The sequence below is a fragment of the Nyctereutes procyonoides genome, unplaced genomic scaffold (assembly GCF_905146905.1).
Source record: "Nyctereutes procyonoides isolate TBG_1078 unplaced genomic scaffold, NYPRO_anot_genome, whole genome shotgun sequence".
Lineage (NCBI taxonomy): Eukaryota > Metazoa > Chordata > Mammalia > Carnivora > Canidae > Nyctereutes > Nyctereutes procyonoides.
In genome coordinates this window covers 16911187-16933330 of record NW_026575144.1, presented here as the reverse complement: position 1 = coordinate 16933330, position 22144 = coordinate 16911187, and the positions used below count along the sequence as shown (strand labels likewise).

At 35.4% G+C, this 22144-nt stretch overlaps 1 protein-coding gene across 1 annotated transcript in view; it reads right to left on the bottom strand.

Annotated features, from left to right (window-relative positions):
• RYR2 (ryanodine receptor 2) overlaps positions 1–22144 on the bottom strand; it is a 755069-nt gene that overhangs the window by 78947 nt on the left and 653978 nt on the right. Inside the window, exons 74-80 of the mRNA XM_055308992.1 lie at positions 21168–21302; positions 18148–18182; positions 17266–17379; positions 14691–14787; positions 12835–12938; positions 11268–11319; positions 5509–5562 (exon numbers count right to left, since the gene is read on the bottom strand). Coding sequence (XP_055164967.1) covers positions 5509–5562; positions 11268–11319; positions 12835–12938; positions 14691–14787; positions 17266–17379; positions 18148–18182; positions 21168–21302 — 591 coding nt within the window. The remainder of the gene's footprint in view (positions 1–5508; positions 5563–11267; positions 11320–12834; positions 12939–14690; positions 14788–17265; positions 17380–18147; positions 18183–21167; positions 21303–22144) is intronic.

Here is a 22144-nt window from a genome sequence, read left to right as displayed (position 1 = left end):
ATCAGAGAGTAGGAAGAAATTAAGTCCTTATGACCAATAAAAGATATGAAGTGGAACAGAAACAGGGTTCATCCTTCTTCCCCAGGAGGCACTTTTCTTAGATGCATGTATATGGTCTTTCTAGGGCCGTCTGACATGACTGTTGAATAGCCGTGGGCAGCTTAAGAATGTCCTAACTTGTATTTGTTCTCCCTCCTTCCTTAGATAATCTGTTCTTTTTTCCCTCTCACTCTTACTTCCCTGGGATTACATCAGCCCGCAACCCCAATAAAGTGGTGGCACAGAATCTCTTTGCTCTATTTTCTAAGGAACCTGGGCTAAGACATGAGGATATTACTTGAGATCAATAATTTTGGTATATGACAATGCAATTAGCCAACTGCAGCAAGAGGTATGAGAACAGTGGCCATCAAAATGTCTTCTCCTTCCCCTCTCTGATTCAATAGTACAACAAGCAACTCAACACTTTAATCTGCATTTTGGATACCACAGTGCTTCTGTAGTAGAAACAAAATAACTATTTTTACCTGATAAAAGGAATCATTATTTGAATGTTCTATATCCATAGTTGTATCTTCGAATTTATATATATATATATATATATAATATATATATATATATATATATATATAAATTTTTGGTAAGATTCTGGAAGCCCTTCTAATTTAAATTGCTTTGTTCCCATGAACAAGACTAAACAAACTCATTCAAAGATTGAATTATATAGCTGTTGGAGAGGGTACGTTCTACAGCCAATTCATTCTTGCAGGATTGCCAAGGAATAAAATTCTATTCAAAGTTAGGCCACTGGAGAGGCCAGACAGAGGTGATTTTATCTGTAGACAGAGATATATAACATTAGACCTTAAGACATTTGGGCTGCAATTGATTCTTCCACACTTGGTAATGCATATTTTGGAATATGAACTGGGTATCTGAATACTTTAGCGGGTATGATGTCATTTTAGTTATGTGTAAGGCCCATCTGAGAGAGAATATAAGTTATTCTCCTAAGCTTTTTATTATAGAATGGCCAGTTGCCACAGGCATAATTAGTATTTAAGACACAAGCTATTTTCTTTAATCAACAGTAGAGAATAAGAGGACCTCAGGGAGTCAGCAGAGAATTTATCTGTGAATTAGAAATTGGTGATTTGCCAAAGGATGATGCAACTTCCCTAATATTTGAGAAAGATGGTCTAGAAGGCAAGTCAATGCTTCATTCTTCTGGCTTACTTAAGCTCCACCATCACTAATCTGGGTTTTTATTAAGTGATAAATCTATACTATAGTACCTTAATATTCCACAGAAATGTTTTCATTGAATTAGCATATTTAATGCCACACATTCAGATTTTAGAGAATAGCATTAGAGAAGAAGCAACCATCTGCAGAATATTTCTGTATATTTTACAAAGTAATAGTTTAAAAATATGATTATTCTGATACCAAAGCTCTTTGTGAATCTAGGTGAGAAAAACCCACCATGCTTATAAAAATGAAATTATTTGACTTGCAACATTATCAATTTGTTATTCTTATTTGCACTTGTCTTATAAAAAATTCAGAGCTAAAAAAGCATTCAACTACGGTAATGAACATTTTGAGTAATAGCTAAAATATTTCTTCCCTTTCGGTTACTCCTGGCCTCTTTATAAGATTTAACCCTCCTTTTCTGTAGTTTTAGTATTGAAGTAGCCCCAAATCTAAAAGAGTTATATATTATACTTAACTAAGCAAGAAGATTTGTAAATAAATATAGGAAGAGAATATTACATATATTATTGGTGAAGCAGGGAATTAAGTACCAAGTTAAATCACACAAGTTTTATCAGAACCATCTCAGTAAAATATACATGTAATGGAATAAGAAAAGATCTGGCAAATACCCAGCATTTCAGCCACCACTCCCTGCGTTTCATGTTTCTTAAGTTTTGTTTTATTCCTCATGGAAATAAATTATAATGCCCTTTTTAAAAAATGCCTACTTTCTTCTCCATATTTTCTTTTTCTTTCTTTTTTTTAAGATTTATTTATTTATGATAGACACACACACAGAGAGAGAGGCAGAGACACAGAAGGAGGGAGAAGCAGGCTCCATGCCGGGAGCCCGACGTGGGACCTGATACCGGGACTCCAAGATCGCGACCCGGGCCAAAGGCAGGCGCCAAACCGCTGAGCTACCCAGGGATCCCCTCTTCTCCATATTTTCATTGAATACTTACAGATAAAGAATTTCAGTAGAAAGTACAGCAACTTTTAACAGTTATGAGAATAAAATTCCACACTTTGTTATTCCGAAATTTACTTAACATAATTTAAGAATTACTGAAACTGCCAGATAACCTTTCAGATTTATTACAACTGAGATGAAGAATTCCACTATTAGACTATCTCTAAATGGTGTGAAACAAGCAGACACTGCAATATAAAAATCTGGTAGATTACTAAATCTATAAGGAGAAAGTACTAATCCAGTTGTCTGGTCAAATTTTCAGTAGTATTGTTGGTACCACAGAGTCAACCTCAGATAAGATACCTATCTTCATAGGTAAGTACCTGTACATCTCTTTCTCAACTTGATAAGAGTTCCTATTGCTTAACCACGGGAGACATAATTCGTGAAAAGTAGCATGCCATACAAATTAGGCATACATAGCAATTTATAGTCCCAAATCACATGGAAATTCAGTACAATATCTGGTTAAGAAGTAAAAATTTCCAAATCTTGTCTATGGTGTTATGCTTATGAGTGAGGGGCAATCATAAGCAACTTTAAAATCTTGTTTCATGGAGAGACAGTTATACTTGCTGGTTTATAGTCTCTTTCCTGTGAATAATTGTCAGGCTTCATCATTGTGTGGATGTCTTGCCCATCTTCCTAAATCCAGGGCATGTAGCCTGGCTCCTTATCCTCACCTGATTTTGTCCTCAGTCTGACCCAAATACTAGACTCTAAAAGCTGATTCCACTAGCCACTCCTAGACTTCTTTTCTGAATTGGGAACTTCTCTATTGTCATCAAACTTGACCCTATTTACCAGACTGGATTTGCTTTTAGATCCCCTGGACACTGCGTTCCTCTTTCAGAGGGAGATGGTTTTCTTAATCAGCAATACATTCTGATCCTGACCTTCCTTACCTACCTTATCCCTCTTGAGGCATGAATTTTGGTGCTAGGACAGCAAATCTTTGGTTATTGTTAGGAGGTCCCTTCATGTTTTCAAGCCACAAGAATTCTACTTGAGGTAAGTAGTGATGAAAGCATAAATACCAAGTGACTATCACACTCATTATTTCTTACTATTTAAGCTCAGAATATATTACTGTTTTGTCTATTATATGCCATTAACTATTATAGTCATCCAACTAGAGCTATATCTGATAGCTATATGAATTCAAATTTTTAAATTTATAAGGGTTATACTGGTATATTCCTCCAAATATAACAGTGAGTTAAAATATTATCATGTTTCTTCTAAAGAGATTTCTCCATGACGTTCTAAATTAATTTTAACAGCATTTTTTTTTAAACTAAAGCCATAATGGATTTTTTTTTCCTGGGATGTTCTGATCAATTTTCCTATGAATTAGTCTCATGAAAATAAAATGTGAGCTTAACAAGGTTCATATCAAATAAAAATTTTTGTTATGCTAGATCAAAATGTTTTTTCTCAGCAAATGTTCCAAGCGCTTGGCTATTTCAAATACTAAGAGATGTAAATAATCACCATTTTGTCCCTATGATGAAATGCTGAAATCAACATTAACACCGTGGAACATCCTTTCCAATTATTAACTGGAGAGATTCCTAGCACAATGGGAAAGCAGACTTCTTTCCAATATCACCAGCGATGCCATTTATCATGTCTTCTTCTGAGTAATAAGACTCATATTAAATAAGCAACAAGGGGGGATGAGGCCAGAATGTTATCCCGAAAGGTTGCTAGCTAAAAGTTAAACAGCTGTAGGGCTGGCCCCTTTTACCTAGCACAGCATGAGCTCAGAGTTCACATGTAGGATAAAATTTCAAATTATGAGTCATTTACACTCCAAGAAGAATAAACCCATGTCAAGGAAGGGGTACCAAAGAGACCAATTGCATGGGAGCTACAAACTTGTAGAGAGATCGCAAGAGCTTTTATTACAAAAGAATCCAAGATGTTGGGTCTAACAAAGGTAAATGTCACAAGAAACCGAAACTCAGACCCAGACAAATACACACATATATATAGTTTTACCTTGCTGCGTTGGGATCCTGTGACCTTAAGGAAGGATGAGGACAAGAAGCAAAATAGCAATAAACAATTGCTCGGAAGACAACTGATAGACCATAAATGGTGTGCACTTCAGAAAAAAAAAGTATCATTTGCTGCTCAGAGCTCATTCTAATTTACTTCTATTTCTTATCAATAAAGATGGATTTAAGAATAGGACACACACATTAGAAAAGATTATAGTGTCATATAGGAAATTAATCTTATGGCATTTTTCTCAGCAATAGTCATGGATGGTTCTCAGATTAGCTTCTGTACTTTCTACACATTGACTTCAATGCTGCAGAGATGCCATACCAAATTGTTCCTGGAAGGGGCACTACTCTACGTCCACCCATCAACCTGTACCTTTTGGTGGGACCACTGTAATTAAGAAATGATTGCTGGTTACTAATATATTTCCAGACTTCTAGCTCAAAATCCAGATACGTAATACAAAAAAATAATAATAATAATGTAATCTATTTTTTCCACTTCATTTCTTTCTGAAAATTCTAAAAAAAAAAAACAAAAAACAGAAAAAAAAGAAACGGAGAGAAGGGGTAGTTAGCAACAACTCTTTTCTTCATAGAAAGCAAAAGTAAAGTCTAAACAAATGGGGCAAATAATATTTACTTTCCTTCTAGCTAATTAACACTGAGCAGTATTTCTAATTTTCTGGAATAGTTAAAAGCTGAGAACATCTGAGAAAATTATCTTAAAATAGAACATAGTCCTAGGAATATATGCACTCCTACCTCATGCAAGCAAATGGCATTGTGTGCCACCATCTACATATGTACAGGGAATGAGTGACCTAATTGGGTTCAAGTCAAAAGAGGCCAAATCTTTAAGACTTCTTCCATTCAGAAGAAAATCGCAAACAAAGGGTTTAATTAAAAACTATAGGTCATGTTGCTCTTCAATAAATATTTTCCTCATATGTCTATTGGAAATTTCAGATCACGATATTCACTGAGATGAGAACAGTTTGAAGCAATCTCATCTCTGAGAGTTCTCAGGGACACTCATTCTGAACATATGGGTTTTGATTATTTCATTATTCTATGTTCCTTGGTCTTAACTTTAGCAAATGTTAGGACTCAGATTTGTCCATCCAGCTTCTGACATGCAGTTCCTTGACACAATAAGCTGCAATAAGCCATGAAGCAAGAAACATAAATGTCAGTTATAAGCTATGAAACAATGTTCCAAAGTAGAATTGAAGACAAATCTAGAAAGATCCATCTTACTTCAAAACTCTTCACTTCTTCTTCACCATCATCATCTTCCTCATCATGACAACTCTAAGACATGGAAAACATTAAAAAAAAAAAAAAAAGAAAAAAAGGCCAGCAGGATTAGAATATATTGAGGCAGAAAGTACAAAAGAATGTAGCATGGAATACTGAATCATTTGTATGAAGTTATCACTGACATTGTTTAAATAGATGTATTAGATACAGTAAACATAGATGGCATGATCAATGAACTCAGGACCTAAAAGAAAGTTATACTGTGCTTTTACAAAATCAAAGTACTAAACTGCCAATTTTATGCATAGCCTGGAGATATTGATGAGATCCCTACCATACTATGTGTACCTCTGAATCATGCATTTATTTGCCATGTTCAAACTAAATTGTAAGCCTTAAAGACAAGATCATTGTTTTTTCTTATTTTATGCTGCCATTACAACGCACAAATATAGATACCTGCAATAACTGTGAATTAAAATAAACAGAAAGCTGTCCACTGTTTAAAAGTGAATCCTGTAATCCTTTAAGCTCATTTTTTATTGTAATTGGCCCAAAGGGGGAAAATGAAATTCTAACTGCTACTAATATTATTCTTTTATGGAAAAATAAGTAAACTGACTAATCCATTATCTTGAGTTATTTTCCCAGAAATGATAAAGGCATACTCCATGCCTATATTCTTATCTAATTCCCCCAGGTAAAATTTTTGCTTGCTAAATTTAAGGAAGAATAGTGGTGTGGTGATTGGGAACACAGCCTGACGACACAGAGTACCTGCTTTGAGTCTTGATGCTGCCAGTTATTAGCTGTTCAGCTTAGGGAAAGTTTCTTTACCTCTCTGGGTCTCCCTTTCCTCATATGTAAGGTAGAAAGAAATAAGAAAAAGAGGACCAGGGCTCTTGAGAGGATTATACGAATTAACAGATACAAATTGTTTGCCACATAGGAGCAGGTGCCTGAAAAATCATAAGCATTTAATAAATCTCAACTGCTATTATGGTTGGGAATAAAATGTATCATGTTGACCAAAGGAAGCTAGTCATTCTGTGGTAGGAAAAAAACTACAGTTTGTCAAAATTAGATTTTTCCAACACTCCTAAGGATTTCTTCTGGTCTGCAAGTGCTCTGTATATCAGTGAAGTGAATGGTGACAAGTCATTAAATATAAGTGAAAAATCAGAAAAAGTAGTTTCAATTCAACATTTCCCAATACTTTGAGTATGGAGATGAAGTGGGGATGGGAGGGAGAACACAAAATACGATTCTTCTACCTGCACAGTGATAAATTCTAGGTCTTTCCCGTTCTTTTGTTCATTCAACAAATACTATCACCCTTTCCACTTTAGAGTAATAAGACTGACAACATGGTTTGTGAAGGAGATAATAAAGGGGACACAGACCTGTAATGATTTTGTTGTTTAGAAAAGGTGTTCCATAGCATGTTTCCCCAGAGAAACAAAGATGTTAATCATTTATTCAGTAGTGTAGGAATTTTTCTGCTATGTGCTAATGTCACCTGGCTCCCACGCCATCAGTTAACAAGGAATTTTATTTTAATTTAATTTAATTTAAAAATGTTTTATTTATTTACTTGATAGAGGCAGCAAGTGAACACAAGCAGGGGAGCAGCAGGCAAAGAAAGAAAGAGAAGCAGGCTCCTCGCTGAAGAGGGAGTTGGATGCTGGGCTAGGATCCCAGGACTCTGAGATCATGACCTGAGCTGAAGGCAGATGCTTAACCAACTGAGCCACCCAGGCAGCCCTCACCAGGAATTTAAAAAAAGAACCCATGAAAACTTTAGCAAAACATATCTGATAGGCAAATCTGTGGTCCTCCATAAATATTGTCCAACTAATATTAAATACAGAGGAATTAAAAATAAATAAATAAATAAATACATACATACATACATACATACAGAGGAATTTTAGCTTATCTGCCCACGAAGATTACCTATGTACTGTTTCCCTCCTCTACATTAGGAATTAGAAGTGAAGCACTGAGGTTTTATCAGGTAATAATCATGTTTATTTTTTAAACAAATTAGAAAACTAATATAAAATGTCTTTTAAGGATGTGAAGTTTTTTAAAAATGCTAAGTTTTAAATTTTCTCAAAAGATCTTCTATGTCAATTTCACTATCTTCAGAAATAGAAACAAGTTTTGAGATGAAGAATACATTCAGAAAAATTGTCATTTTGGGTTATAATGACATGCTTTAATCTCTAAATTTTATATCATACACTTGCTTTTGGAATTCCTTTAGAGATTGAGAGCTCTAGTTGAGAAATATTTTTTAGAGTTATTTTTATTTTTTTTTACAAATATTTATTTTGAAATAAACTATTTTTAAAATTATGAAAATTTAGTGATATTTCCTTCTAACAGGGTTAGAATTTGTGATTTTTTAGAAGCTATTAAGCCTAAATCAATTTGGAGTATATATCTGACAAGATTCATCAGACTATAAACTACTTTGAATTTCTACTGATTGGATATGTTGAGGATACAATGGGACCACAAGAAAACCAGAGCAGATCTGCATTTTTTTTAATGTACTGGGAAGAAGAAGGATTTATAGGTATAGGAGATAAGTTTCTCACCAGCAAACTGCATCCATGTAGTATATATGGTAAATAAACAGGCAGTTTTAGTAGATGGCCTAGAAGCACAGGATTTAGCTTTCTACATCAAAATGACAAATTGTAGCATGGAGGAGTTACACCATATGCCAGGAGGGAAAAAGTGAGTAAAATCCATACACATGGAGTAAGAGAATTATTTTGCAAAGATTTTATTTATTTATTTGACAGGGAGAGAGAGAGGAAAGAGAAAGCACAAGAAAGGGGAGGAGCAGAGGGAGAAGCAGTTTCCCCGCTAAGCAGGGAGCCTGATGTGGGGCTGAACCCCAGGACCCTGGGATCATGACCTGAGCTGAAGGCAGACGCTTAACTAAGCACCCAGGTGCTCCTGGAAGAAGACAATTTAGAAGAAAAAACAAAAGAAAAAATTAAATTAGAGGGTACTTCAGACCATTCAGGGGTCCAGATCAAAACTCAAAATTGGTGATGAGAAATCCATCAGCAGTAAATAGGGCACTTCACTTTGCCAGCATCTGCTGGAATTTTCTTTCTGCAAAACAAGTATATTTCACACATTTTTAGGTTGCCTTTCTGACTATGGTACTCCTCAGAATGTAGAGGAAGCAAAACCAGAAGCTTTTACTATGCATTTAAATCTAAAAACTAATGGATGAGTTAGAAGGGACAGAAATCTCCTAAGAAAGTGACCCTAGCATTTGATAATTTTAACCAATAAAGGACAGAACAATAGGCATAACTTAATGTGTACCCTAAATATTTTAATAAGTAAAAGAAGAAGGAGGAAAAGATTTCCTCAGTCAGAAACTCAAAATAGTAGAAACTGTTGAGTGTTTAACTTATGATAGCATCATTCTAGATACTTCCACATGGTTATCTTCTTCATATTGGTAGAAACATCCCATTAAGATGAAATGGCTTCAGACTGTTGAGGAGAGATAATGGATTATAAAGAGGCATTCTGGGAATCAAGCATGAGGGGCCACGATGATGGCAAAAGCAGTGGCAACAGCCAGTCAATGTGAATGCACTGGAAATTCTCTGGTAAGTTTTTAAAGCAGTGGCATACATGATACAAGTAGAGTTGTCCAAGAATAAGCAGAGAGTTGAAAGATGGATAGGAAAAAAAAAGAATATTAATCTCAGGTTCAAAATAAAGTATGGCTTGAAAAATACGAAGATTCAAGATGATTTTTTTCAAGATATAGCTAAAGCAAGGAGAATGAGCAACCGTAAATAAAGGATTCAGAGCAGATCATATAATAATAATAGAGAAGTGCAGAGCTACTCATCAACTGTTTGCTTCAGAATTTACCACCAAAGAGAAGTGATTTTTATTTATTTTACTTATTTTATTATTTTTTTTAATGATTTTAAAATTTGAGCAGGGCAGGGGACAAGGGAGAGAGAGAGAGAGGAAGAGAGGCTGCAGTGGGGAAATCAAATATGAATAGCAAATAAGCATTCGAATTAAGAAAACTTAAGATAATTCCAAAGTCTTTATTTGGCCCCCTTTAGAAATTCTCTCTTTGTGTGTTCATATTTAATTTAAGGACTTCGTGGTCATTCCAGTTGTCCCCCCAAAACATTCCCCCAAAGAACTAATTCTTTAACTCAAATTTTGGTCTATACCTATGAACACATCTAAAAATACTTATACTGGTTAACCATGTAGTTAAAAATTGAAGGCCATGATGACCAAAATGCATGTAAATGCAAAGCCTAAAAAAATACTATTTTCTGCAAAAAATAGACAAATTCAGAGTACTTTAAAAAAGTACTCTGCAAAATTAGGCCTCTCTTTCAACTCTTGCTATTCCATGCAGCCACATGCGTGATTTTTAGTGGAAGTGTCAGTAAAGTGAATCTATATTTGTATTTCATAATGCTGACTTAACTAATACTCATGTTTATTATTTTTTATTATTTTTTTCATCTGATAAGTGTACTCTTTCATTCCTATTACCTGTCTTACCCATCCCTCACCCCTTCCTCTCTGGTGACCATCAGTGCCTTCTCTATAGCTAAGAGTCTGTTTCTTGGTTTGTCCTCTTTTTTCCTTTGCTTGTTTTGTTTCTTAAATTCCACACATGAATGAAATCATATAGCATATGTCTTTCTCTGATTTATTTCACCTAGCATTATACTCTTTAGCTAATCCCTGTTGTTACAGATGGCAAGATTTCATTGTTTTTAGGCTGAGTAATATTCCATTGTGTGTATGCATATGTGTGTGTGTGTGTGTGTGTGTGTGTGTGTGTGTATATATATATATATATATATATATCTTCTTATCCATTCATCTATTGATAGACTTGGACTGTTTCCATACTTATACTGGTTAACCAGTAGTTTGACTACTGTAAATAATGCTGCTCTCAACATAAGGGTGTAGGTATCCCTCTGAAATAGTATGTTTGTATTTTGTGGGGTACATACCCAATAGCACAATTACTGGTTAACAGGGTAGTTCTATGTTTAACTTTTTGAGGAGCCACATACTGTTTTCTTCAATGACTGCACTAGCTTCTGGGAAGATGATTTTCAAAATGAAGAAAGGCAACCTCCAGAGACTACTTGCTAAAAAGTTGGATATCAATAATCAAAATTACCAACTGAAATAAACACAGGGAAAGCACAATTATCAAGTTTGTGGCTAGCATAAATGTAAAGAACTAGTTAGCCCTGAATGACAGAGCTGAACTTTAACAATATTTTGGCCTTGGGGGTGCCTGGGTGGCTCCGTGGTTGAGTATCTGCCTTTGGCTCAGGTCGTGATCCCGGGGTCCTGGGACTGAGTCCTGCATTGGGTTCCCTGTGAGGAGCCTGTTTCTCCCTCTGCCTGGGTCTCTGCCTCTCTCTGTCTCTCATGAATAAATAAATCTTTTTTAAAAAATTAAAATAAAATAAAAATATTTTGGCCTTGGATTATGGCCTGACTCATTAGAGAAATGATGACATATATTAACACTTATTGGGGGCCTGGGTGGCTCAGTTGGTTAAGTGTCTGACTCTTGATCTCAATTTGGGTTTTGATCTCAGGGTCATGAGCTCAAACACCACAGCGGGCTCTACGCTAGAAGTGGAGCCTGCTTAAAAAACATGATTTTCCTTTTTAAAATTAAACATTAAAATAAAGATATACTTACTTACCTTTGCCATAATATCTGCATAAGCCATATATAAAAAGTCTTCTTCCAGTTTGCTATGCAAAACAAGAAAACATGAATTTTTAAGTAGGAGTAGGAGACTAGTCATATGCAAAACTGCCATCACTGTATAAAATAACATTTATTTCTCAAACAGTATGCCTTTTTAAAATGACATAAACAGAAAACTTAGGCAAAGTCATTATTCAGAAGTATAGTAGCATCAGACAGCAAAGATCTCAGACCAAAATAGCTGACCCATCTTACCTTCCAGAAGAGGCCTTCAAGTCTCACAAAATAAATGGTCTATTGATTTAACACACAAATGTAATAACTTTAATTCTCTTGAGATTACAAAAGCTGAAACAAGCAAGTTTAAATGAGGTAGGGGCTTTTGACAGAAGTGATATTCGACATTTGATGGAAATATTCCCCAAGTTATTATGCTACTACACTGTTAAAAATACAATAGTCATTGTGATTCTTAAAAATTAAGAAATATGTTTAAAATCTTCTTCTTAAGTATGGAAACCATTAATTCATGAAGAAAGGTTTCCATCCAAAAATACATATTTGCAAAATTATCTAACAGTCTTAAGTTTCAGCCATCAGAAAAAATCATTTATGAAAATACCTCATTACCTGACAATGCCAGACATAGTTGCTCTATGCTTAGGGATGAGATGATTTTGTTAGTTAGGAAATAGTAAGAGAGAGACATTGTGAGAGAAGGATGGATCACATTTGCTAAGAGGGAGAAATGTGCATTATTATGGCATGCATAGAGGTCAAATGAACTTGTCTAGACTCTCAAAAGATTCATGTGGATAGGACTGATCATTAAATTATTTTCCAGTTTCTGCAGGAATGAGTGTGAAGCTAGGGCAAAAGGCTCCCTTTTGCACAGCAGGGAGGCAGATAAATGTTCTATAACCTCTGAAAGATTTCATCCACAGAATCTCTGCAGTACTCCCTATTATGAGCAAATGCTGAGCCCATTTGGTTACTGGGCATCTGAGGGCATAGCTTATTTACACAGAGGTTCCGCTTTGTGGCTTTGGTAAATTCATATAAATAAGACTGTAGAAACACAGGAAAATGGCAAATGCCTTTAAAATAGATATCAAAGAAACTTCCTGTTGAGATGACTTCTTACTCATCCTCTACAGGTTTCCTAGGACCCACTACACAAGGGAGACACAATCTACTCAGGAAATTTTGGGTCACCATTGGCCTCCACACATTTTTTCATACTGGAATTTGCTTTGGGTTCTTGTTTTATTTTATAAAGGCCATTTGTGATAAAGAAAAAAACCATTTCATTAGATTCAGGATCAACAGCAAATGACAAAGTTGTTACAAAAAACTGGAGCTCATTGGTAGATATTAAAGCCTGAACTGGAATGAATATTGGTCCACACATGTATGGCAGACTGGTCCTATTGCAGAAAATTCTCTCTCCTAACAAAAACAAGATGAAACTCCAACATGAATGTGTGAAACACAAGATATTCAGACATGGGTTTCTTTATCTGTTCTTCCTATGCTCACATGAACACTCTGAACCATACCATTTCTCTGTTAAAGCTGTTCGACTAAACAGAAGGATGAGTTGATGGAGGGGATCAACTCTCTTCGTGCTTTCTTCTTCTTCTGGAGGGTCGGCTCCAGGCTTCTGCAAAAAGCCAAATCCATAAAATTTCACATTAGATGAAACATGCACACAAACCCAGAAGTAATATGAGCAGGCATGGTCCTAGGGTGGCAAGAAAATGTCTTCATGCCACCTTCACCTTTCAAACATCCCACGAGTGTACCTGTGCCCAGAACTCTAGCCACAAGGGAGTCTGAGCAGTGCTGGATTTCTACTTTTCGGCTGAGAGTCAGGAACAATGCCTAAAAGGAAAGTCATCTTCTTCCTGATCTGGCAAGTGTGTGTTTGTGTTTTAGATGTATCGTGCATGCACATGTGTGTGCTTTGAGGCATAGTGAATGCACGTGTGTGTTTTATAGACATTGTGCATGCACATGTGTGTATTACACTAATCAATGCAAAACTATGCAGTTTAAAAAAGATATTTAATAATTGGACCAAAAAACACTGTGGTCAAGGATGACTCACATCATTTAAAAATTCTGAATGCTATTCTCAGAAGCAGATTCACAACCAGGGGTGTATTTGGCAGAGATTTCAGCTTTAGGGTGGGCTCAATTTATAAGGAATTACAATAAAATCCTAAGTCACTCCAAGTATAAACATTTAGTTCACACAGCAATGAAAACTGATTATCAAATAAACATTTTCTTTGCCTACACAAATAAAGAATGCTAAATGAGTTAATGCTTGAACGACTCACACATTTTTATTTTCAGTTACTTTAAACTTCAAAAGAATAAGTTTGTACTCTTAGAACTTTTAACATGAGGAAAATTATTAAGCATTTTTACAGACTGTTGAATTAATTAATCTTCACTGTTTGTTGAATGTTTAATGACTTTTATGTCTCTATTGCCTTACCCATTCAGACTGATTCTTTTCTCTACATAAATGATCTTTTTTTCCTGGATTTAAGGTTTAATATTGTAGATACTGGGCAAATTTCTATAAGATATCTAATATTCTATGGCTTGTTTCAGTTCTAAAGACAAATTTAATTCACTTAAAATATAAGTCAAGCTTTCATGAATTATATCAGTTTATCCAATATTCCTTGATAACTTGTGAGCTGGAAAAAAAAAAACTTTTAGAGAAGAGATCTTTAACTTGGGAATCATGAGACCTCCAACTAATCTGCAAAATACCACTGGACCACAAGCTTGTAAATTTTCCTGAGACAATGGCTTTCATCAGATATTTCAAGAGGTCTAGGACTTATGAAAGATTAAGACAACAGCTCCCCAGAGCACTCTGCTCTTAGTACAGGAGTATTCTTACCAGCACAACATGGTGGGACCAAAAATCTACTTGCCCACTACAACATTTGTCATGACTTCCTGTTCTTGCATAACAGCCTATTATCCTCTGTCCTGTGTGTTTTTAAAAACCCATTACTTTTCACTGGCTTTTGTTAACTTTTACTTATTTTTGGTGAAGAGCTTCATTATGGTTAAGGTTTTATAGCTCTATACTGGTTCCGAGGTGTTTACAGGTGTTTTGAGGAAGAGTTTAAAACAATAATGGCATCCAAGTTTGGTTAATAAACTTCTATCATTCAGCTTAATTTCTGAATTGCTTTGATGTTGAAGAGATCTCTTTGAAATAAGGATAAAATTTTCCCTAAACACTGAATGTAATAACAATCAAGAATAAGTTTTCTAGGATGAATACGCTGCAATGATATTTTCTCTTATATGACTTAAGTGCTAATATCAATGCCATTCACCAAGCCCAAACCCTCTTTCATCTTACAACTCCATGAAAACATACTGCTAAATCTTCTATTAATTTATCTTCAAAGTAGTGTTCTTCTGTTTCAATCCAAGACTTTTCATATCCCTGAAGAAAGAGATTGACAGCCCGATGCCTAAAAGATAAGCACAATTCCAAACAAGGAATGTTTAAAAATAAATTGGAAAGGTATTCAGTAGTGCTTTATCACTGGACACTGTACACTAAAAAAAATAAATAAACTTCCTACTCATGATTGGAGAGGCAATACATCATAATGAATAAGGCAAGGCTTCTTAAATTCACATGCTGACTTATATTTAAATTCTGGCGCTACCATTTCTAAGCTTCATAACACTGGCCAAATTATCAACTTTATCAGGTTTCACTTTTTCCACTGATAAAACTAGGATAACTCCATTTGCATTTCAGTTTTGAGAAACTTAAAATGAGATAAACAATGCAAAGCACATTGGGTAAACAGATGGTCATTAAGTGGTAGCTATTATGACATAAAGTGGCTCTGGATAAACAATATATAAGCGTTAATAAAGGAATTATTCAGTTTTTGAGTTAACATTAGATACAGGCCTGGAGGATTACAAAACAAAATGTATTATGTGAACTTAATAGGAGAATGTATCCAAAGACTAAATCCTGGAAAGCTGAAGATAAATGGTTACCCGTGAAACAAAAGTGCACTGAAGACTAAAAGAATCAATAAACTCATCATGAAGTTGATAAGACATATGAGTAAGAGTCCATCATAAGAAAGGGTAAAAGAAAGTCATGATCCATAAGGAATCATTCTAAGGGAATATCAGAAGTGTTAAAAGGAGACGTGCCATCATAGGATGGAAAGCTGAGCCTAACCATACAAGTGGAGTCATGAGACATATGGTCAGACAGGTTTATGAAGGGTCTGGAAAACCAATGAGAGGAGCTGACAATGCACCTGGAACTGCTAGAAATCATCATACAGTCCTGTGTGTGAAACGTGCATGACAAAAGATGGGCTCATCCTTCCCGGGACAGCAGAATCACCTGAGCTGCTTTTACACAATACACTTGCTAAGCACGCAGAGAAATTCCGATTCAACAGGCTGAGGCTTGGGTATTTCTGAAATGAGTTTGTGTGTTTCCCCAAAGTACCAGGTATGAGAACCACTGCAAAAAGAGATACAATTTTGAAAAGGTTATGTCAGAGAGAGTAGAACAGCAGACTCTGTGACACTGGGGAAACTTGCTTGAAATCTGCTGCCATCAACATGATTAGAAGAGGCAATGAACAAGGGAGCTGAAGAGGTGGCCGTAAAGGGAAGAGTGGCGACAGGAAACATAAAACAAAAATCTGAAGGAACTTGGAGAATGACTGGATAGGAGTGAACAGAAAAGGAAAAGGACTATAAATTCAAGGTTATTTTTTTTATCAAGGAACTGGTGACATCATAATGGAATCAGAGAATTTAAAAGCAGCAGATAGGCAGAGGGGGAAATTAATGTGTTTTTATACTCAGTGAATGTGCCATGGCAAGGAATCCAGCAATCTTAGTAAAAGGAGAGCATGCAAAGTTTCTTCGCTTTGTTTTGTTTCACTCCCTGACTCACTTTATTCAAACATGTACTGAAAGTCAGTGTTCTAGGTACTGAGGATATATATATATATATATATATATATATATATATATATAAAATTGAACAAGACTTTAAAGGTTCTTAAAGTCAAAATTAGAGAAACAAACGGGCCCGACACTACAGGAACGCACCCACAGCTAGAGGTCTGTACAAGTGTCCTGGAAACAGAGGAGGAAGCATTCCACCTGCAAGGACTGTAAGTGCATGGTTTGGTCAGAGACATTCCAAAAGAGATGCAGCTGAGCTGTGTCCTGTCTACCAGGGGACGTGGAAATGATGCCGTTTATACAAAGCTCCGAGCAGGAAGAGCACAGATTCTTAGGAAAACCGCAAGGAGGCTGAACTGGTACCTTGCCCACAGAGCCAGACTCAAATGTATCAGGATATTTCTCTATTAGAAGGTACGTCAGCTGTAAGAGAAGGTCAAGGGTCCATTAAATGCATTTATGTGATTCCCATGAACTAGTTCCATGTCAGTTCTTCTCCCCAAGATGGGATGTAAAAAAAATATATAGTAAACAATTAACATGAATACTCTTAAGTTTGGTTCTAAGCACTCTGTATACCTCAACCCATTAAGTAATCTCAACAACTCCATGAGGCAAATCTCATCAATGGTACACATGAGGAATTTAGAATAGTCAGGTAAGAAACTTTACCAATGTCATGCAGCCATCAGCTGAGACACCAGGATTCAAATTGAGGCAGTCTGAGTTCCTTCCTAATTACCCTACCCTGCCTTACATACACGAACAGATCTTCCTCAGTATTTAAACGTCCTTAACAATCCCAGTGTAGACCACAATCCTCTGGGAACATACAAGAAAGCAAAACAAACTTAAGTATTACACAGAAGAACCAAGACCTCTCTTCCATCTGTCTCTCAAACTATTGCATTTAGGTTACAATAGATGCTATACTCCTACTGCTTGGTACAGAAAAAAAACAATCTATTACAGACGTCAAAAAAAATTCTGACCTTGGCAGATTGTATAAAGGAGCCATTCGGAAACAGGCTACCACTGCTCTTTTCCTCTGCTTGGATAACAGTTTGTGCCATACAGCCTTCTTCGATCTCTGTGGGTGCTCCACCTGAGGTAAAATGATACAAAAAAAAAAAAAGAATTAAATATTTAAACCCCAAACTATCCTCAAAAATATAGTACTAGGCAGCTGTGCCTTTTAGATTAAAAACTTTTGGAATTTCAATTCCAAAAGTATCTTACAATTATTATGGAAAAGCCCACATCCTAGAAGTAACCCAATGCTAAACTGGAAATAGTTGTGAAAGTTACATATTTTCTTCAGACAAAATAGAATATTTCCCTAGTAGTGTGCCCTGAAGAAGCTGTGTCATCTCTAAAATCAAAGAACTGTAAAACCATTCTACATAAAATCATGGTTTCAGAATTTGGCTATGGTTCTAAAACATGTTTTCTATCTATGTAAAAAATGAACCTATTCTTATTTATATATCCATTTAAACCAATTTTATCTTAAGAGTTGCAGCAGTCTACACAAATAGAGGCAGACACAGGAAATTCAACCGAAAATTCAACTGTTCCTTAATATAACAGGATGGAGAGGAGATGACAAGGCTTCGGAAACACATTACTAGGAGTGAGGTAGAGAATTTAATTTTGCAAAAATGTTAAAATATGTAATTATTTGTTAGAGAGGGACAAATGAGAATTCAAAGTTGTAGTCAATGAGGCAAGCAAGCTATTTATTTAGCTAATGGTGTTTGGAGCTCCAAGACGAGAAAAAGAGATTAATTATAAGTATTAGAGAGGAAAAAAAAACCCAACATGTAATTCTAAATTAATTAGTAGTCTCTAGGTAATTGAACACTGTACTTCCCAGACTGTAATATCTCCGGCGCATACATGTAGACTTCTGGAAGAAATAAAAATGTTACGTTAGCTAAAAAAAAAACTAAATAAAACTAAAGTCTTTGCAATAAAGGGTCAAACTATGAATGTCATAATGCCTGAGGAAAACATTAACAATGTCTGGACTACAGTGATTTAGAAATTTTAATGAAGCAACTTGTATAATTGGAAAGCACTTATTTCTGTGATGGTCCATCCTCCACAGGATCAAGAAATACTTTCTGCACCTCAATTGTCCACCTCAATTTTCTTCTTGATGACCACGTTAAGTGAATCAAGGGTAGTAATGTTCAACTAAATCCAATGCATTTGAGTTCCATCTTGAGATTCAGGCTGTACAGCCTAGCTTTTTGTGGGAATACAGCATTCTGATCGGTGTGGGTGACAGTCAACAAACACAATGAAGTACCAAAACATTGAAGATATAGCAGTGAACATGGTAGAAGTGTCTGCCATCATGAAGCTTACCACTTGGCAGAGCATTTTATTATACATCAAAAGTCCCTGAATAGCGAGGTTTCTTCTGACTGTCCAAATGCTGGGAGGTCCTGATGTGTCAGTGTGGCTTGAATGTATTAGGAAATTGCAAGGGATCAGGTTATTCTCATGGGAGAATGAACAGATATGTAGTATAAAACATACAACTGCAAAGGTTGCTAATACTGAAGATAAATTAAATCAAATACCTGTTACACACCCACTGTTTTTGCACTGAGTTTAGCAAGTGAAAATACTCTTCACAAGCTAGTCTATGACTGAGTAACAAATTAACTTCAGGATACAGGTATTGAAGGCCTCTTGTGGCACATCTTTCACTCTTTTCTATTCTTTGATACTTGATTATTTCTTTTTACTCATATTCTTAATAAGTTGAAGAATAGTTGACCTTAACTAAAATCTGACCCCTTAACTTTTCTCTAGAAAATTCCTATTTCTCTTTTAAGATTATAGGGATCACCTACTTCGCAGCTAGATTAGGTCTGGACCCCTTCTATAAGTCTATTCAGCACATTTTGGATCCTAGCACATCTATATTATGACATATTTATGTGCCACATGATCTACTACAGCATGACCTGCTTGAGTAGAGAGACACTATTCAATCCCCAGAACCTGCAGAGTATAACATTGCCATATGGTAGCACGTGCAATAAACGTTCATGGGGGGAATGGCTGCATCATAAAATCAACCTCAATACTTTACAGATGACTTCATTCATTACAGTTGAATACATTTATCAATATATAATATGTGAATATAATTAAATATCAGATTTCAATACGCTTCACTTAACGTATCTAAAATGCATTCAAACAAATCCGGATATGTGTGCGAAAATAGGAAGAATTAAGACCTTACTGTGTGGGGCACCTGGGTGGCTCAGTTGGTTAAGCATCTGACTCTTGATTTCAGCTCAGGTTACGATCTCAGAGTCGTGAGATCGAGCCCTGCATCAGGTTCTGCACTGAGTGTGGAGCCTACTTGGGATTCTCTCTCTCCCTCTCCTTCTGCCCCTCCCCCAATCCTCTCTATATTAAAAATAAAAACAAAACAAAAAACCTTATGGTAGAGTACTGCTGCCAGAAATAATCCTCCGGTACACACTAAGTAGACATTTAATAGTCTTCTGAAATATGTATATCATTCTGGAAAGACAACTGTATGACTTTACACGTCACTTAAAATTTCATTAACTTAAATTTTGTCACCTGCTCAATGATAATTTGTATTTATTTAATATTTCATGAGAATATTATGGAAATATTTAGGGGAATATTAAGTTTCCTAAATTTTATTATATTATTAATATTGTCATGTTAGACAATGTAAATACATGTTGACAGCCATGTGGTTTAAGGGTATCCTAAGTTAAATCTCATCAGGTGTAGTGATAAATTGCATAGCATGGGAGTAGTTATTAATGTTTGATGGGCACTTAGGTAATCAAGAAGGAAATTACAAGGATACTACATGAAGTGATATCCTTATGTTATTTAACTGGTCAAGGCAGGGATGGGAGATCACCAGATAATGTAAAAGATGAATGAAAGAATAATGTTATTGCTACACTAATATATTCTGCAAAACATTTAAGTGACAAAGTTTCTGAGATGACAAAGGCCATTTTAGTATGTTTATTGTAAAATGAGAGACCTGCCATGTATTTACATGTCAGGTGAGGGCTATCATGAAGGCCCAATGACAGATCACAATGTTGGGGTCACACTGGGCTCCCTCACTCTGGTATCATTTTGCTGAATGGATCTAGGAGAAATAGAGACAATGTCCCTGTATTGCAGATATTTTACCTAAACCAGAAGATTCCTCACACAAAAATATAACCACTGATGGATAATGTTTCAAATATTATTTGTTTAAGAACTGTTGAACAAAGTAATGGATAAGGAGATCAAACACATTGTGAACCTTGTAGTTTAAAATAGGATACAACTGAAAAATTATATGAAAACACTAATCTGACATAGTTTCAATATCAATGCATTGTTCTCCTTGAAATGTGATTTATTGCTGATCTTGGAGCAAATTAACTAAAAAATATCTCTAATAAAAGGAAAGGTGAAGCAAATGCCAAAAAAATTCAAATATTAAGCTAATGAAAGCATCTCAGACATATTGTTATGAGCAGTAATAAAAAAATTATACGTAGAACATGCAGTCAGGTAACTCCCGAAATTTTAGTTAGAATGATTTAAAATTAGGTATGTAATCCTATTTATCTGTGTAATTTTGGGAATATTTTGAGAAAAAGACAATAAGACAAAGGTGGTAATATCCCAAAATATATTAGCTATATATTGCTACAAAAATTAAAAGCTTGGAAATTTTGCTTACTCCTGAATTGTATATTCTTTATAATGAAGATGGTGAACAGATATGTTTTTTGGCTCACAGCTAACAATTAACATATATCATCTTTAAAATGCTTTTATACTGTTAAGGCAAATACAATGGAATGCAGAATCTAACCTGCTCAAGATGAAAAAGCACATTTGCTATATCTAATACTCTTTCTACGGTCTTTTCCGGATCTGATGTATCTTCAGTCCTGTTTGGTAAGTCTTTGTAAAGAGCCATTTGCCATCTGATAGCAGGATCCTCCAACTGAAGAAAAAAAGGAAAAAGTTTCAAAAATATAAGGTTACAACATAAAGAGGGCAAAACCTACTTTATTTAGTGTAGTTCAGTGTCAAAACACTGTGCAGAGATCAGGGTGGAGAACGACCTCATACTCATGAAATTAATCATCTAGTGGGGAAGACAGAGATTAAATACATGCAATTGTGATGAAGGCTACTCAAGAGAAAAAAAAAAAAGTATCTCAATCCTCAAGCTAACCCGCTGGTAGTTGGTAAGATTCCCTTGAAGAAGTGAAGTTTGCTTAAGTTGCAAGGATGAGCCAGATATAATCAATGAAGTAGACAAAGCGACCTTCTATGTTTCTCTTCCCCTTTCACAAACACTGAAAGATCTACATACTTACTGTCACAGGCATATGGGATCACACTTATCTATAAATATAGGAGCTCTACAACAGAGCTTAGTCTCACTGAAACAAAGATATCCATTATAAACCCCTGAAGTCCTAATAAAACCATATTCTATAATAAAGGAGTCTTTTTAATACTGTCAAATTTCCTGAGTGATATCACTGAATTCTGCATGCTTTTGAGAAAGATTATTATAAAATCATACAAACTGAAAAATGCAAACATTCTTACAAGGAATAGATGACATTACTTCAAAGAAATAACATAGAATAACTATGTCATTAAAAACAGGCAAAGCAATCCCCTTATATTTCTCTTCCCCTTTCAAATTTCCATTAAGAATTCCATTAAGAGGGTAATGAAGCAGAAGTAAATGGACAACATCTAGAACTTCACAACTCCTAGTCTGAGAAAGCATAGTTTGAAATGTGAAAAATAACTTTCACCTAGAGGCAG